General features: G+C 40.4%; 2 protein-coding genes across 3 annotated transcripts in view; both read right to left on the bottom strand.

The window, feature by feature from the left end:
* The window catches only part of LOC134883968 (ethanolamine kinase 1-like), a 42,926-nt gene extending 37,449 nt beyond the window's left edge, over positions 1 to 5,477 (bottom strand). Inside the window, exon 1 of the mRNA XM_063912530.1 lies at positions 5,413 to 5,477. Within this exon, the coding sequence (XP_063768600.1) occupies positions 5,413 to 5,469 (57 nt within the window). The 5' untranslated portion in view covers positions 5,470 to 5,477. The remainder of the gene's footprint in view (positions 1 to 5,412) is intronic.
* A 3,971-nt stretch (positions 5,478 to 9,448) lies between these two features.
* Positions 9,449 to 18,910, bottom strand: part of LOC134883959 (protein inscuteable homolog) — a 50,214-nt gene continuing 40,752 nt past the window's right edge. For both annotated transcript variants that reach the window (XM_063912500.1, XM_063912509.1), the window contains exons 8-13: positions 15,038 to 15,209; positions 14,232 to 14,410; positions 13,827 to 13,893; positions 12,869 to 13,024; positions 11,777 to 11,853; positions 9,449 to 10,450 (exon numbers count right to left, since the gene is read on the bottom strand). In XM_063912500.1, coding sequence (XP_063768570.1) covers positions 10,322 to 10,450; positions 11,777 to 11,853; positions 12,869 to 13,024; positions 13,827 to 13,893; positions 14,232 to 14,410; positions 15,038 to 15,209 — 780 coding nt within the window. In that variant the 3' untranslated portion in view covers positions 9,449 to 10,321. The remainder of the gene's footprint in view (positions 10,451 to 11,776; positions 11,854 to 12,868; positions 13,025 to 13,826; positions 13,894 to 14,231; positions 14,411 to 15,037; positions 15,210 to 18,910) is intronic.

The raw sequence follows: 18,910 nt of genomic DNA, 5'->3' as shown, positions 1-18,910 counted from the left end.
TTCCCTGACCATGTGTGAGGTGTTACTGTGCAAAACAGATAGAGTATTACTTCTGGAGAAAAAGGCAAAAGTGAAATCCTAAAAATAAGGACATATTTCACGACCAAAAACTTAAAGAAGTAGCTCGATGCATTTGAATACACAAGTAAATATATGCACCAGATGTATTAAGTACAAGATTTTTGTTTCCTCTTCATCTTTTTTCCATTTCTATTTATGCTATAAAAGTGTTTCCAGTCACGGAGGCGCAACTCTATTCTGTCTGCAGCAGAAGACATTGTGTTTGTACTACTACTACACTACTTTGTTTGGGTTGGAGAAAGAGAGGGAACTTATTAGATATGTAAATATATATTAACAGAAACATTTTTCCTCTTACTACATTTCTATCAACCAACATCTTTCCTTAACCTTGATCAAAGTGCTTTTGTTGCCTTATCCAAAACATGATTCAGGACTTAAACACAGTCTCGGGTGTCAAGTTAATTAAGGAAATAATCATCCCACAAAACGCATTTACAAAAAATATTATCTGGAGATTTTATTAAATCACATTCAAGACAAAAAACATTATTTCCATTCATATAAATCTGTCCAAAATGACTCTCCTGGTTAGCCAAAGTTCAAACAGAAGAAACAACAGATCTTGTTACATAAAGACAAACATCTGTTTGATTGGTCACCCATTATGACAGCAGGTGAGTCATCCACGACCTCAGAGACCTCCATTATTTGTACTAGTGTGAAAATACCCCCCCCCCCCCCACACACACATATATAAAATAAAACATGATTTTTCTAATTGTAATGGTTGAGAAAATCTAAGGAATTTCAATTTAAAAGGTTTATTTTTCCCCGAAACAAGGTGTCTTGCTAAGCTGTATTAAGAAGCACATTTAAAAGATAAAAAGTGGTTGTTGTTTCGGTATATTTAGCCTCAAAACGATATATACATATGATCTGAACAATATTTAACAAGAACCCATCTATTGTTGTCCAGCTTCTCTTACCTTTTTAAAAATGTCCATCTGTACTTAATTAATGACATTATTCAGCGCACAAACCCAATGACAAAAGAAAGTCTAGCGCTGATATTCTAACTTGTGTGTAAGCTGGTTAGCTTGCTAAGCGAGTTGTCTTTAGTCTACAACATTTACCCTGACTAACTAACAAGGTACAGGTATTCGTTGCCTTTAAAAACAACCATTGATATTCCACATCTGAAGCTGCTCTGTTGCAAAGAGAGAATAATGACTGATTCTATCACATTAAATCTTACTTTCTGTCAGCTTTGGACTGTGACACACACACACACACACACACACACACACACACACACACACACACACACACACACACACACACACACACACACACACACACACACACACACACACACACACACACACACACACACACACACACACACACACACACACACACACACACACACACACACACACACACACACACACACACTTTCGGACACGGCAGTACTGTACCTGACATAATCTCTATGTCTGCTCTTCTTTAAAAGGTACTTCTTTATTATTATCCTAAATGCAAGTGAGATTTTTAAAAGTAGATGCTTAATGTTTTGTTGTCTCCTTCTGCGTGTGTGATGACACCAGTTTGATTGGGCATTTGTTGTTTGATTCAGATTAAAAAACAATCTGGATGGCCCCGGCCGTGGCGCAACTGGCTGGGGCAACTAAACCGCACGCCGGCGACCCGGGTTCGATTCCCGACCTGTGGTCCTTTCCGGATCCCACCCCGACTCTCTTTCCCCCTTTCCTGTCACTCTCCACTGTCCTATCCAATTAAAGGCAAAAAGCCCCCAAAAAAACAACAAAAAAAACAATCTGGATGATGTTATGAAAGCCACTTCAACACTCGTGTAACACAACATCTTTAGCACTGGCATTTCCTCACACTCAGCCCAGTTTGGGCAATAACCTCCCACAACATGTCACTCCAACTGTAAATACCCCGGAGACCAAAAGCAGCTCCTGCCAATCCAAGACAGTGTCAAACACACTTGTGAGACATATTAGAACCTTTAGGCTGCAGATACTGAGGCTGCTACGCGATACATTCCGTCATAACAACTGTGGACACACACTGTTAGCAAACACACACACACACACACACACTCCGGCGGTTTGCTACTGTCTGCAGAAACAGGCAGCGCTACAGAAAAAACAAATACAATTCTCTCCACAAACCCTCCGAGACGCTGGATGGAGAGAGGAAAGAGGAGTGTGTGTGTGTGTGTGTGTGTGTGTGTGTGTGTGTGTGTGTGTGTGTGTGTGTGTGTGTGTGTGTGTGTGTGTGTGTGTGTGTGTGTGTGTGTCTGCATATGAAGGGAGTGGAGGACTTAAATGGAGAAGGCGTGCTGCGGTGGCCTGTTAATGTCCAGAGGGGCTCAGAGGACCTGAGAGGGGAAAGTGTGTGTGTGTGTGTGTGTGTGTGTGTGTGTGTGTAGAATCGTGTGTGTGTGTGTGTGTGTGTGTGTGTGTGTGTGTGTGTGTGTGTGTGTGTGTGTGTGTTAACAGAGGTACTGAGGTTAAGTAAGGCTGTTCTGAACAGGCCTGATGGTTTTTTAAAGACACAACGGAAAAACGTTTAATGGAAATTACATAAACAGATCGGCCACAAGAGAATGATGAAGAGTGTGTGTCTGTGTGTGTAAACTCTATATGCATGTGCTTTTATTTTGCTGAGGAGAGTAAACCTCATTAAGGACATTTTGGCCTGGCTTCACCTTTTTCTAAGGGATGGAACCTGGATTTAGATGTCAGGATAGTGCATTAAGGAGAGTATGCAGCCTGTTGCAGATGCTCATGATAGACTTAAATTTCAGCATTTAGCTTTCATATTTGATGTTCCTTATCATTTCCTTATCAGTAACTTATAAAGCAGTGTCCTCTTTAAACTTTCTTGGACAGAGATTTCATTCTTCACAACCCCATGGATGCTATGTTTACACCCGGGAGAAGCTAATCGTGGCTAAAGTCGGCTAGCATTGTGATTGGTTAGCTAGGAGTCAGAGAAAATATCTTGAGTGTAGTTTAGTTTGCTTCATGAAAACATGGCTGCACCTTATGTTCCTGCACCAGGATATATCAGACTGCAAACGTTTCCTTTGATGGCTTACGGAAGGTTTTGGCCGACAAGGATGGCATCTAGAGCTTCCCCATGTCTTCACCTTGAGCCTGAGCCATGAAATGTAATGTCTAAAAACGCAAACACAACATCAGTGAGGAAGAAAGAATTTTCAAGACTTGAGTAAGAAGTCATGTAGTTGTGATGGTGAAGGTTTTATGACTTAATCAAGTCACTGAAGGTCCGTCATAAATGTATAGTACAAATGTGTGTGTTCAGATGTGGTGTGGAAGAACGTTAAGATCAGCAGCCTCTCACTTTATCACACACACACACACACACACACACACACACACACACACACACACACACACACACACACACACACACACACACACACACACACACACACACACACACACACACACACACACACACACACACACACTTCTACTACAAGACTGTGGCTGCTCAAATTTTAATCACCACATTTCATTAATTTATTCCTTTTTCCACAAGCTCTGCGTCCAATGAGCAGCTGTGCCCCGCGAGTGATTTCAGTGAAAGAGGCAGATTGAAAACATTAATTTTCTGTCACTGAAAAGTAATCACCATTGTTTGTCTTTTGCTTTTATGTCGTGGAAAGAAAATTGTGAATATTTGTATCAAGGCCGCCCGTCTTGGGACAAAAAAAGGAGCTGTTTGAGGCTCGGAGCGTTTTATTTGAGAGTCAATTCTGACCCGAACAGAGCGGCCTCCCGCTGTCCTGGCTACCGCGCACAAATTACAGTGCACTCAAGCAACAATTGAGCAAAATTCACGGCAGTCCACGAGGAATTCTCACAAAAACACAGGTTTTGTTTTACCTTGAAGGTATAGAATGAGAGTAAAGTTTACTCGGCGCGAGATGCGTCTTTCTTTTGTGTTGTAGTTTTGTTTTGGAGTGTTTCATCCAAATGAATTTTAGGTGGAGCAGTTTTTTTTTTGCCGAACTAGCTTTGCTTTTATAAGCCAGGATGAATATTCTTGTCTGGCATTTATAAAGTGTATGCATGCTAAAATCAGACTAAAAATAGAGTGAAAGACCGTAATTATTTAGGATTTACACAGTGCATGATGGAAAAAGATAATTATATCATAGCTGGCAAGGAAGCAATGCTACTCCAAGACATAATGCACCAACAAAACGATCGACAATTCGAGATGCAAAAAAGTCCATTGTTATTTCAAAGGTCCATAGAGTATTGTGAGGATTTTACTATACAACCTCAAATGAGATTTCAAAGCACAGATACAAAGAACGCTCTATACAATCTCAAAGCATATACTGTACTTTTTTTAATTTGAAACCTTGAACTCTCAATAAAACCGTATCTGATGCATCTAAAAGCTTTTGATTTCCATATTGTAAAGATGCAACTATCTCAATATTTCATCTTTACGATATGGAAGTCGAAAGCTTTTAAATGAATCAGATTATTACCAGTATTGAAGTTGAGGAACTGCATTAGAAATATAAAACAACGTCAAAAGGTAAAAGCCTTTGCATTACATCACAAATGTACAACTCTCGAGGTGCATTGGGGTGAGAAATGTTGAACAAGCTTAAATATCTGTTGCCTGTGTGCACCACTATTAGTAGTGTTTAGTAAAAGACGGTAAAGTCCATTTCACTTCACTTAAATACCTAATATCCAATCAATTCTGCTATAAGTGCTGCTAATTGTTCCCAAATACATCAACCAATTGATAGAAACTTCCTAAACCTCTGATTAATATGTGTTTTCTACTGCTACATTGCAATGGTAGCTGAAGTTCATGGGTATAAAAAGAATTTAAAGCCATTCAGTCAGAAAGAAATGCATTCTCCAACACAAAGTTGAATAAACTGATAAAGTTTGGTCGGCATCTTTGAAGAGACACGCACACAGGAGGCTAGACTTTAAAACCCAAAAGTTCCAAGCAACTTGTTTTGTCCTCCATCCAGAGCACTTCCCATCAATGCATCTGACTCCTGCTAGAGGAGGAGACCAGGAGAGAGCTCAAAACAAAGAAGCTTCTTAAATTAATTGCTCTTGCTTTAAATTAGCCCTCAGACTGTCCTGTTTCAATACTGAGCAACAATGAGGAAACCAGTACTCCTCAACAAAGCAGCTTCTCCGCCTTTACACTTCTATCATACTACATACTTATCTACATGTGGTTGAAACGTGTCGCTGACAGTGTTACTTGCTTGTTACAGGAACTGGTAGCAAATAATATAAACTGTAACAAACAAAAGGTACTTTTACACCTAGTGTTACTTACCAAACGCTGGTTGTGTGTAGCATGTTGAACACATTTCCCTCCAACTAAAACACTCATTTTGAAAGAGTTTTAAATCCTTAATTGCTTGGAAATGTTTGTTGTCTTGGAGTCTTCTTCTTGTATGTTTTTGCTGGTGCATCCCTGTGTGTCTTGGCTCATTAGCGCCGCCTGTAGGTCAGTGGAATAATAACAAATGCCCAGGGATTGTCACGTTTCTATTGACTCAAGACTTGCAACACATAAAGCAATTCATTTACTCTCCCTTTATATTCTGAAATGTATTTTAGTGAATGAACTCCTGCTTCAACACAACAAGTAAAAGTGGTTTTGAAAATTCAAGATTGTCAGTAGTTTTGAATTTGGTTTTTATTGCACAACAGTTATTTAAGCTCCGTAAAGCTTAAATGAGCTGCATATTTGGGGGGTAACATCTTGTAGGATGAACACTAACAGCTAACCCTTTTACAATTTAACATTGGGATCCAGCGCTCAAAGAATATCAGTCAACAGTGGCGAATAAAGCCTTACTGTAGCTACGTACTTTTGTATTTGTTTTCTCATTGGATTCCTAACTTTGTTATGAATGTCTTGTTCTGGGTTTCCCACATTCGGCGTAATGCTGTGCCGAAAACATTTAAACCAATTCACTTTATTTTCCTTTATAGTCAAGCAGAGGCTTTCAAATGTATTTTAATTGAACTTCTGCAAAGCAAGAACCAATCAAAAGACTGTATGGGTCCCTGGGCAGGATCAAAGCACAGAGCAGTTTTTATGAAGACCAGCAGCTGCAGGATAAAGCCATATGAACACTGGACACCGTCCCCTAAACATTTTTGGCGCTATCCCTTTACCCTCCACTGACTTTGGCCCAAAAGTTGTGAAAGTGTGGATATTAATTTAAGCTGAGTGTTGTGGTTGTGTTTCAGCAATTAAAAATCCCCTCTGGGTCCTCTAATGGGGGCCAGCGGGGCACTGGACTAGAGATCTCAGCAAACAGAAATATTACTGTGTTAATTGGCTGTCCAACGATGATGGTACTAAAATCATAATTAGTCTTTATATTGTATGTTTTGGCCGGAAGGGTGTGTGTGTGTCTGTGTGTGTGTGTGTGTGTGTGTGTGTGTGTGTGTGTGTGTGTGTGTGTGTGTGTGTGTGTGTGTGTGTGTGTGTGTGTGTGTGTGTGTGTGTGTGTGTGTGTGTGTGTGTGTGTGTGTGTGTTCTGTTTTACAGTTTTACAGTTTTACAGTCCAAAGCTGACAGAAAGTAAGATTTAATGTGATAGAATCAGTCATTATTCTCTCTTTGCAACAGAGCAGCTTCAGATGTGGAATATCAATGGTTGTTTTTAAAGGCAACGAATACCTGTACCTTGTTAGTTAGTCAGGGTAAATGTTGTAGACTAAATACAACTCGCTTAGCAAGCTAACTAGCTTACACACAAGTTAGAATATCAGCGCTAGACTTTCTTTGGTCATTGGGTTTGTGCGCTGAATAATGTCATTAATTAAGTACAGATGGACATTTTTAAAAAGGTAAGAGAAGCTGGACAACAATAGATGGGTTCTTGTTAAATATTGTTCAGATCATATGTATATATCGTTTTGAGGCTAAATATACCGAAACAACAACCACTTTTTATCTTTTAAACGTGCTTCTTAATACAGCTTAGCAAGACACCTTGTTTCGGGGAAAAATAAACCTTTTAAATTGAAATTCCTTAGATTTTCTCAACCATTACAATTAGAAAAATCATGTTTTATTTTACAGACAAATAATCAGGGTTTAAAATTGTTATTCAGTTAGCTTTAGACTAACAGAGGAAGAAAGGGTCTGTACAAAAAGTAAAGACTTGCATCCCTTTTCATCTCTTTGCCCAAGTAATTAGACTTTTAAGTTTGAGCAAAAATACTTTACCCTCATTTGTGTTGAGTATAAACTTCTGAAAGCACTTTCAAAGAAGAAGTTTCTCTCATTTCCAGTCCTCTGAAAGAAAACGAGCCAGACAGAGACACATTTTTCTGTGGCAAAAGCAAAAGAAGTGACCCATATAATATTCAACTCTCAGGAGAGTCACAGAGGAGTGTCTCCTTGCATTAGACCACAATTCCTCAGATCCTTTTCTTACAGAGTGTCTGATTTATGGTTTAAGATAGAGGGGAAGACATGAAAATGAGCTGCTTGCCCTGTCATTACGCAGTTATGTTTCTAATGTGCATCTCTCATATTTATTGTGGCTGACAATCTAATACCTGTTCATGAGAGACCTTTTTGATGGTATAAGTAAGCCTAATTACCACTTCAAAGCTTTAAAAGCAAGATATATATATCTTTATGTATATATGTATGTCCACACATACAGAGGACGGTGGAGGGGGAGGAAAATGAAAATCCAAGAGCTTTAGAGACCGAGAAAAACTGAAAATAAGAGCCAACATACTGGGCATCATGGTCGAACCAAAACAAGATAAAAGCAACCTGTGTTTTTAAGGCCGTCTGTTTAGTTCTCCTCTGCGTCGATGCATATTTCATCGGGCCTCAACAAAGTGAGGCAGGAGCATATTCTATCAGAAAGGCCTCTGAACACAGTCCCAAGTGGACGCTGGACAACACACAAAGCAGCTCAATTGTCTCGGCTCTGGGGTTGGGGTATCAAGTCCAGGCTCCAGCATAAGTGCCCTTAGGTTAAAAAAGAAGCTACAGAGGGAGAGAGAAGACCCTCAATTGTCTCTCCAAGGACAGGAAGGCTTATGGAGGAATATAAAAAAACCTGGGAGTGATTTTATCAAAGAGATGACAACACAAAGGACAAGTTTGGCGGACAAGCCCTCACATATTCCTTTGCAATCACTTGCTGCATCATGTCCCAACCACTGGAAATGTTAAAAACTCAGCTTATGAGCGCTCTTTTAAATACGATTATCAATGTGTGAATAAGTTCATATTTTGATGACAAGTTGTTCTAATGCACATGGAGAGAGTCTCCTCCCAACGAGACACAATGTTTTGGGAAAGTTGGAGACTTAAAAAGCAAAAAATGTTCCTCCTGTGTTTTTAAGAGGACCTGGCGGCTCCCGGAGGACAAACAGGTAGACACTCGGGTCCCTCCTCTGAGCCTCTTAGCTTCCTTTCTCTGTAAACCTCATTCAGAGGATGTACTCATCCCTTTGCTTGTATTTGTGCAGAAAACTGTATGAATGCATTTCCTGTGTGATGGCCAGAGGACGGGGAGACCCCTCAGAGGGACTTTAGCAGTGTGGACCCTGAAGATGCAATAAGGTGGCGCTATGCAGGGACTGTGTTAAATGTGGTGTTTGCTTGCTGTAGTGGTGATGTCTTTGTTTTGCAATGAAGTTTAACTGTGCCAATTCAACAACGCTTTCCATTTGAGCGAAAGATAGGACTCCAAGTCTTATCTTCTCGGTAGTACAGTAGGTGTGCAAGTCAACTTAAACGTCCATTTACTGATTGTTTGGACATTTGGGGTCAGCGGTTATAGGTTATAAATAGGAACACATTGGGTGCGGTCGAATTGTACAAAAATCAGCTCCTATCTTCTATTCCTATCCACTATTCCTTGACCTTTGCGTGAAACGGCACAAGGTTAAGGAATAGTGGATAGGAGAATTCAAAAGGACTTAGGAAAAGACGACTGCACTTACACTATCCAACGTATTTATGATGCGCAGGCGGACGTTAGTAATGTGCGTCTGCTGTGGGGAAACTACAGTGCTCTACTTCTGGGTCATTTCGCTCCCTAAGCTACACAATTCGACCGCAACCACTGTGAACCATTATTCTTAATTTGGAGTTGTGTTTTTGGCCACCTGGCAAATACACGCCCAAAATTAACTTCATTTTTAGCGCTGATTTTGGTCTCCACTTCGTAAAACATGTTTACTTAGCTGCTAAATGCTACAGCAAGTTCACAAGCAGGTTTGAATTCTTCAAAGAGTTTTTGCAGGTTCCCTACATTCTCGGTTATGTTCTGGATAAACTTTAGATAAAGAAGCATACAGCTTTGTGAAAATGACAATAATTCACCAGACTATTGCCTTTATTCCATGCATGGCATACAACAATGGTATTTCTTTAGTCAAATCCATGAGCACTTGTATAGATTCATTCTCCAGTGGCGGATAAAATATTTGACTCAATGGCAGAAAGGTTCAATACAAACAGTCCATTGTTCTCCAGGAGAAAAAATCCTGTTGCCACATCTGAAACAGACGTTTTAAATAATAATGATAATGGTGCCCTGCGATGAAAGGACTTCAAACATCAAACTGAAAAGAAGAAATAGTTATTCCAACTGCAATAATTTAGTTTGAAAAGGTCAAGTGGGTTCTGATTTAAAGCACAAAACAGACCAACAACAAAAATAAATTCTCCAGACAGACATCTCGGTACTCCAGATGTTTCCGATGATCATTTGTATCGGAGGCATTTCACCGTGCGATCCACTTGAAGAATCCTGTTCCCTGTTTCTCAGATAGCACACATGCTTTTTGAAGACAATATATATATTGAAACATTGCACAACTAAATTGCTCAGTGGCAGAGTATAAAGCGTTTCAATCCAGCGGGAGGCTATCCTTTCATTTTTCTGTACAAAATGCTTACTGATATACATTTCCCAGTGGAATAAAATAACGGTACACATTCATAGCATGTTATAAGGTCACTTGGGTGCACTAGGCATTGCATTTATGTACAAATACTTCTGGATTCATGCAAGCTGACAAGTTTCCCAACATTTTAGTTTGATATTCAGACAAAAAAACCAGAGCTCCATTTTGGGATAATGGATGCAATGTTCATGAGTGACGCTGCTCATCAGTCCTCATGAAATGGTAAATGTGCAGCATCTTTTTGCAGCTCTCTCCTCTCTGAGTGTTTGCTGTGCAGCGCGTCATACGAAGCTCTCCTCCATGTTGGAGCACAGCAGGAAGGAGTCGACGAGCCGCGGTTTGATCAGCTGCTGGTGGTCCGCTGCCTCGATGCTGTCTGGACACCCCGCTGCAAGCCTCCTCAAGGCAGCCTGCAGACAGACACACACACAGACGCACACATCAGCATGCATGAGTAAAACCAGCAAAAACACATCATGCATGATAGTATTGGGCCGATAATTACATATTTCTATACGTATAGTGTTTATACTCTATGTACTGCTCATACTGTATATATTTAAGCTTGTTAATTTGTAACAACCTGTATTATACTTTACATTACACTGCACTGTGCTGGTGGTTTTGCACTTCTGGTAGGAAGACACAGACTGGCCTCAGTATTTGTATTTGTGCAATGACATTAAAGTTAAATTTAATCTAATAATTATGATCCTGTGAACAGTTACACTACCTCATGTTGTTGTTTTTATTCATACCGTTACTTACACGGTTTATCTTATTTGTATGCGGATGATTCTGGTGTACTTGAACTTTTTTCTTCCCTTTTCTTATCTCATCTCATTTGATCTCATCTCATTTGATCTCATCTTATATTATATTATCTTGTGTTACACTGTTATGTTATCTTACCAGTCAACTTCTACAAACTGTATAGATACTGTACTATATCCAGTTCTATGAAACCTGTTCCAAAATCCCAGCATCATTTATTTTATTTTCTCCAAACACTCCTGATGTGATTTCAGGAGTGCGTGTGTGTGTGACGTCTCCAGCCAATCCACCCAGGAGAGCCTCCAACATTTACATGTATGATTAGAAATGATCTGTGAAAGCTCAGCGAACCTTTGAAGGTACAAAATTCAACACCTACAATTGCTCTATTTGACCCCTCGGCTAAAAAGGGATAAAATAGAATAACATTCATTTGAATGGACGAGTGAGAGCGGGTACAGTGAGGAAGAGGAGGAGAGCGAGGCAGCCCAATTAAGATCCTGACCATTATGGGCTTCAGATCCCTTCATCGGGTCGTAATAATCATGATCAGAATGAGAGATGGATAAGACGCGAGCCGGGCTTTTATTCATGATATGTACATATTTAAAACACACAACGTTTGAGATGATGTGAACCCGTCAGCTATCTCCACATGGTGTGATATACTTTCAATTTTCACACATTGCCCCGTGGATGTAATTAAATTGGACAGTCATTTGGTGCACATGCAGGCCCTCAGTTTGTACTATTTAATGTAAGTACTAGATAGCGAGCTGGAAGTGTATAGCATCTGACTGAAATGGGCTGTTTGAAAGAGAGATTTGCATTCAGGACAGGGAGTCATTTAAACATATCTAAGGGTATGCACGCACGCACACGCACGCACACACACACACACACACACACACACACACACACACACACACACACACACACACACACACACACTTTGTACCTACCAGGCAAGCGACCAGCACTGAGTCGCTGTTATTTCGCTCAGTAGGGGAGCGACACAGCTCAATGAGACGAGGAACAGCTAAAGACAGCAGAGAATAAAAAAACTGTTACACATTTTCTCTTTTGATATCAAATTTAAACAGCGTGCAGAGACAGCAATTGTTTAGACATCAGAGTAGAACCACTTTTTTCAGGTGTTGATAACATTTAAGAAGATTAAAAAGTCAATTAATGTTTAGTAAGGAAGAAGGTAAGACTTGTTCACTTAGTCCATCCAGAATTATGACAAAAAGAAGATCAAATTAAGATGAAAACAGAGTCAATAATACATTTGTGTGGCATGGAGTAAGTACTATATAAAAGGCATTATCCTTTCTAACCTACGAGCAGCTCCATTTGTAACATTAACATTGCTTATTGAATCACTTGTGTTATGATGCATGCAGCTACGATGAACAGGGAATGTGAAAACGGAGACAAATCTTGATGATTGGAGGTTAAAAGGGAGCTGTTTTCACCAGCAGCAAATCTATATCAAAAGCCCTCTTTGCATTCTCTCACACAGCTCATCCTTCATCCAGTGGAACGCTCAAGTTTTCCCACTTTTTAACCAAACATTTTTATCAAAATCATAAAGATTACAACCCTCCCAACCTCCACGGTGTCACGGAAGTTTGAAATATAGTCAATTTTTAGGGTCTCCTTTCACCGTTTAGTCACAAAGAAGATAAGGTTTTCTTGAATCATTTGAGATGACATGATGCATGGTTTGTGTTTTAAGAATTTCAGCATAAAAAGGAGAACTGTTTCAAGGCTTTTTAACTCTTAAAGGGTTTATTGGACCTTTATTCCTTTTCTAAGGTTTGTGTTTTACTACATTATATTTGTTCCTCTCAAGAAGAATCAGCAGAAGAAAAACTGTATTCTTCTCACAAAGGCTAATCGAATTTTCATTTAATTCTTCATTTTCACACACAGGGCCGACACAAAATAGGCCCAAAGCCCACACATGCTCCAACGCATTATCTAATATTGAGATGTCAGATGAAAGGAATCATCAAAAGGGTTATTAGGAATCTTAAATGCTGCTCTACCTTTGAGCTGGATTGCTGTTTGGGAGACTTCAGGGTCTCTGCTCAGACGGGCCAGAGTCACAGCGGCTTTCTGCTGAACTCGCTCGCAGGCGGCGCCCTCCGATGGACTGAGGGAGGACGGCTTCTCTCCCAGCAGCAGCAGCAGACGCTCGATTCCTACATACCAAAGAATCAGAAGGTGTCATGGAGGAGGGAAAGAAACAGAGAAACATGGCACAGAAGTGAGAGAAACATGGCACAGAAGTGAGAGAAAAACACAAAGAAAATCTGGTGAACGATGGAGGAAACAGACAGCCCAACAAATATATCAAAATGAAACGTATACAAAGTTACTCAATTCTCAGATATAACTAAATTCTTGTGTGGATTTGAAAAAAAGCCCAATTTCACACAAACAACTCTCTGAAAGGATTTAATCCAAAAGTGCAGATAGAAAGCCTAGTCAACAGCACAAACGGTACGAACAGATTGACGTGAGAAACCCAGTGAGTGAGATTCACAACTTCATTATACTCATCCTCTGATCACATTTCATAAGCACTCTCTTAAGGAGGCTTTAGTTTGATTTAGAAATGTTTACTGGCTGAGGGACCAATATATATTCAAACAACACTTAAATGGATCTCCAATTTAACTGATTCTGGCAGAATTAGAGGCTTTGGGTGTATTTTATTAACATGAGTTAATGTTTATTTTTTTATTAGATGGAATATGTGTTACGGGGTGGACTTGCAGGCAAACACAAGAACAACATAAAAACTAAAACTAAGGAATTCAAAAACGATTTAAGGTTTATTTTAGTCACTCAAAAATATGTGCATATGATCGGTGGTGATGTTTTATTAAAGCTCCTTCAGGCTTCTTCTCATACGGTATCTGATGCTGCCATCTTGAGGATAAAGGAAGAACTACAGAGATGTTTCATGACATTTTATTTAAATAGGGTAAAATGGTATACCTTGGTCTTGCAGGACTTCAGAAGCACACTGCTCCAGGACTGACAGGTTCGCCAAGATGGTCACCACCTGGGATTAAAACAATAAAGAGTCAAACTATTAAATAAACATCGTGAAAACTTTCTAACCATACTTGGTCCAGAGAGTGTCACTTGCAAAACACACAGTTTTCTGTACTATGAAAGTTCACTCATTTAAATTACATTCACAATTACTTTAAGAGATGTCCTGGATAATCAAGATTCAGAACTTATTTATAGTCTCAAGTCGTTTCTTGAGCTCCTTTTATTTGAACAAGGATGGTACCAACACTCACACATTGCATAGGTTTTTTTCACTCTTATGCATTGCCTTGTTTTCATGCAGCTTTAACCAAACAAGTGCATTCATCTAATCTAGTCCTGGACCTGGTCTTTGGAGTAGGGCGTGTCGACCCTCTGGCGGTCTCTGCAGGCCTGCAGCAGGATGTGGATGGCGTTGAGCTGCAGGAGGATCTCACAGGCCATGCTGTCGAAGAACGTGATGTTAGCCAAAGCTGCAGAGGCCAGGAGGAACACCTCGCCACAGGAGGCGCTGTCGCACAACTCTGGGAGGAGGAGACATCACTCATTAGGAGAGAGGACATAAAACGTGAAGTGCAGAGGCAACAATATTTTCTCCAGTCTTTTGCTTTTGAGAACAAGATTACTTGTCATACTTTTTTAATGGGTTTAGCCTCTATTGCTGCACCATTTTAAGAGTTCAAATAAGATGTTGTAAAAAGATACAATCTAAAAAATATATTTAATGTTTTCTGCCTAAATATCTGCTCTGAGCCTTTATCATCATAACTTCAATCAAATAAACCAATGTTAATAAAAAGATACCTTAACGAGGTAAGCAAACTTAAACTGCTGTATGTATCAGTATTGCAATTCCTGCATAGTTCAGATCTACTCTTAGTATCACTCCTCACTGACTCTGCTGGCACCTTGCAGCATATGTTATTGACATTGACCTTATTTGGTAGTAATGTTTTATCTTACCACCACTTTCCAAACACTAGAGGACTAAAAACTCATTAGAAAATCAACAAAAAAAACTGCTCTTATTCTTCTGTTCTCTGAAACTCACTATTGGCTGATTTTTACCGCCAAAACTAATCCTGTTTCTGAGAATCAGCATTAGTAAAAGCCTGCTAAATAAAAAAGTCATATCCCAGGGTTCCACTCACTGATGAGTGCGGTGACAATGTCGTGCATGCTCTCCAGGAAGCTGGCGAGGTGTTGGGTGGAGGTGTGGTGAGGCGAGGTGATCTGAGCCACAACCGCCGCCGCCTCGGCCCTCGCTGCCTCCACGCTGCTCTCATCTGTGAGGATGTCTGCCAGACACAGGATCCCATCGACCTGCAGACACACACACACACACACACACACACACACACACACACACACACACACACACACACACACACACACACACATTAGGTACCACAGAATAGCTTATAACATGTTTTATGAATAGTATGTGAACAGCCTTCTGGTTTTAGAAGAGATAAGAAGTGAAAGGAGAGATATGATGTTCATTTTCAGGTTCAAACTAGGTTTCCACTAGAACATCCTGTATGTTATATACATGTTTTAATGTTTAAAAGACACCTTTTATTCTGATACAGCCACAATAATGGTCAATAATGGTGAGTGCATTCAAGTCTATACCATTTTCCCTCCTTTTTCTGTACTTATGTACCCATTTTATTCAGTGATTTACATCCTAGGACTGGATTTTTATTTCTATTACTTAAGATAGACATTTATTAGTACCTGTCGAAGCCACAGCAAATTTACAGTTGAGTTCAGCAACCAGAGCAATGCTTTCTCTGTGGGAAAAACGCTTCCTATATGGGACGTTTTTGGCACTTTGAATCCACTTGACATCCTGACCTGAACGTGAAACTGATGGACTGTTAGCAGCTACACTTCTGAGTGACACAGAGACTGATGAGGGGGATTAAGATAAGTGAAAAGGGAAATCGGCGTCAAAAATGTCCACACACACTTACTGCACCGACGAGGAAAGTTTGCACTCTCCCTCGGTGTTACTAACTGCACTACCATGACACAAAGATTGATGTTCATTACAATGCATAATGAAGTCAAGCCACTGAAGGTCATTCATTTAAATGTGTTGCCACAGCAGAGGTACAGGGTATCACTCTGCAGGCGGGACTCTCCCTTCACTCTTCCTCCAAACACTGCAGGAGGAGAAAATAACTGCAGCCTCCCCGTTCCTCCACACAGACAGTAAAGTGTTGATGGTGTCAGCTTGGCTAAAAACTTGCCGCTCTGCCCGTAAAGCCGTCACAATTAAAAGCCAGCACTCTGATTTAACGGCCACGAAAGTCTTGTATATCCTGCTGGCACGGACCCGGGCTGTGAGCATCATCAGAGTCACAGAAGAGCAGGAAGTTTACTCAGGAGCATGACGTCATACCTATCCTATCATTGTGTGTGTGTGTGTGTGTGTGTGTGTGTGTGTGTGTGTGTGTGTGTGTGTGTGTGTGTGTGTGTGTGTGTGTGTGTGTGTGTGTGTGTGTGTGTGTGTGTGTGTGTGTGTGTGTGTGTGTGTGTGTGCATGATTTGATGTTTCAGAAAATAATGGAGCAGTAGAGCAGATCTGAGTCCACTTGGTGGCAGTATTGCACAGTTCATTCAAACTTTTCTACAGCTGCTGCTTGTTACTCTTCATCTCTCCGCTGTAGGTCTTATCAAGCTGTCAGTGTGTAAGTGTTCAAACCTCGGCAAAATCATCCATACTATAAATCGAAATGCATGGTGTTGATCTGCAGGATTGTGTTTCCATGTTGCCGACTGTCACCTTTAAATGCATCCTGGTGAGAAGTCCTTCACTGCAACATCAGAAACGTTTATTTCTACCTTTCAACTTTTCATTAAGGTGAGACAGTATCTAATGCTTTCACCGGCAGCCATCACTCCTGAAAACAAAAGTTTGGAGTGGATGATCTGGAGTGAGACGCACACCTGTCAGTCTTCTCCGCTGACGAGCATCAGCTCTGAGCTTCACAGGGCAATTCCCTATTTTTGTCTCTCCATGGACGTCAGCAGCACTGTGCCATCGCGACCCACTGACGTGGAACAATCCACTTTCCACACCCCCGTTCATCCACCATCCCCCCCTCTCTGTTTCCTCCTCCCTCAAATAGGATATTCCCCAACTCCTCATGCACCACACCGGATGGATCTCATTCAGATTATTCTCTGGGTTGATGCCAAAATAAAACTTTTCGTGTAACAACTAACTTCATAATCCGGCTCACTGGCAGCTTTTGCTCCGTACCATCTTGTTTCAAATAATCTCAATCAGTGACCACAGGAAATAAATTGAATTGTGGTTTTGTTTTTAGGAACAAAAGTGCAGAAGCCAAAACACTAAATCAAATGATTTACTTTTTCCTTTTTTAGAATACTTGAGAAGGGAATTGAATGAAGTGTCTTTATATCCTGTAGTTTTAGGACAACCTAATATCTGGTATTTCTCCCAGATAGGCGTAGTCATGCAGGATGTAGAAGTGCAAACTGTGGCAAGCTTCATGGCCTTAAAGCGGGGTTCAGATATAATCTGAGTGTGCAGAACCACACTGTTTGTTTGGATTTAAATGAGAAGTTAGATCTTATTGCAAAAGTACGAGCAAGTTTTATTATTTTAGTCAGAGGTTAACCAGGCAGTAGATAATGCATTGGGCTGCTAGTTTTAACCACTGAGCTATCCAGCAACCCCACCTTTTATTTCTTAACCTTGGAAAATAAGGCAAACTAGATGAGTAATAGACAACAATATAAATACAAATAGGCACATACTGTATTGAGGCAAGATACTGCATCGATATATGAGAACACAGATTCCCACCTGAGTAGATTACTGTGGCTGGACTTACTTCTAGACCGTCAATATACCATATATTACTGTCATATTGTCGAATAATGTTGTGACAGTCAATTCAAGAATTCAGCTCTCATAGAGGTCATTGGAAAGCCAGCACAATCGATTGTCACAAACAAAAGCAATGTTTTGATATTCTGTTTAAAGTTACTTTAAGGCATGAGATCTTAGGTTTGTTCTCTGTGTGACTCCGGGTGTGAATACCAGGTGAAAAAATTGATTTTAGGGAGTCCTGACTGACTTTTTGGTTGTTTAACAGACTTAATCTAAGATAATCTCCAATCCTTATGTGATAAACAATGACGGTTTTTGAATCTTGAATATTTTTGCTAATCTAATGTCAGTGTGTGGATGCTCCAAAAAAAAGCCATTTCTTCACAATCACGCTACCGTATTTTCATAACTCCCTCTGTCTGTATGACACGCCTCAGTACATCAACTTATTCACCATTTTTGAAACCGTAATCTAAAGGTGACATTTTGCAGTGTAGCACAATATAGTTTTTCACTTTAAAACATAAATATTCTCCAAATTTCAACTTTCAGTCTGACACCACACCCCAAAAAGCCGTCCTCCGTACTTCCTGATGAACCGCTCTGTCTTGGTATTCCTCATCAATACCCTCATGCTATGCCTACACAATGTTCCAGTTGGGGATAAAACTAAGCTAGTGTATAAAATATCCTTCAATGAGCAGTACAGATGCATGCCGATCACCCTTCAACAATGACAGGTGTGTTTCTCAAGCCCGAGCGCCCGCCGGTGAGCGCTAGGTAGCGTAGACTCGCCTGACAGCCTCTCTCTCGGGACCAGGATGCTAATCTGGGGCGGACTTTGGTTCCCTTAGAAAAAAAACAAGTTTTCACACTCTGATGGTTCATGCTGTCCCAGCTGCTGAGCACAGACACCGCTGTGGCATCATTATTAGCCGGATTCAGGTTATGTTTGTCTTTGTGTGAACGCTCACTTGACACAGGTGCGTCTGTTGTTTATTTTGGTTCAATTCTCGAAAGAGAACAAACAAGGACAAACAAAGAAGGATGTTTCATTAGCTTTCTGTCTCCCTACCTCACACACACACACACACACACACACACACACACACACACACACACACACACACACACACACACACACACATAGAGA

The sequence above is a fragment of the Eleginops maclovinus genome, chromosome 2 (assembly GCF_036324505.1).
Source record: "Eleginops maclovinus isolate JMC-PN-2008 ecotype Puerto Natales chromosome 2, JC_Emac_rtc_rv5, whole genome shotgun sequence".
Classification (NCBI taxonomy): domain Eukaryota; kingdom Metazoa; phylum Chordata; class Actinopteri; order Perciformes; family Eleginopidae; genus Eleginops; species Eleginops maclovinus.
This window is presented reverse-complemented; position numbering and strand designations above follow the sequence as displayed.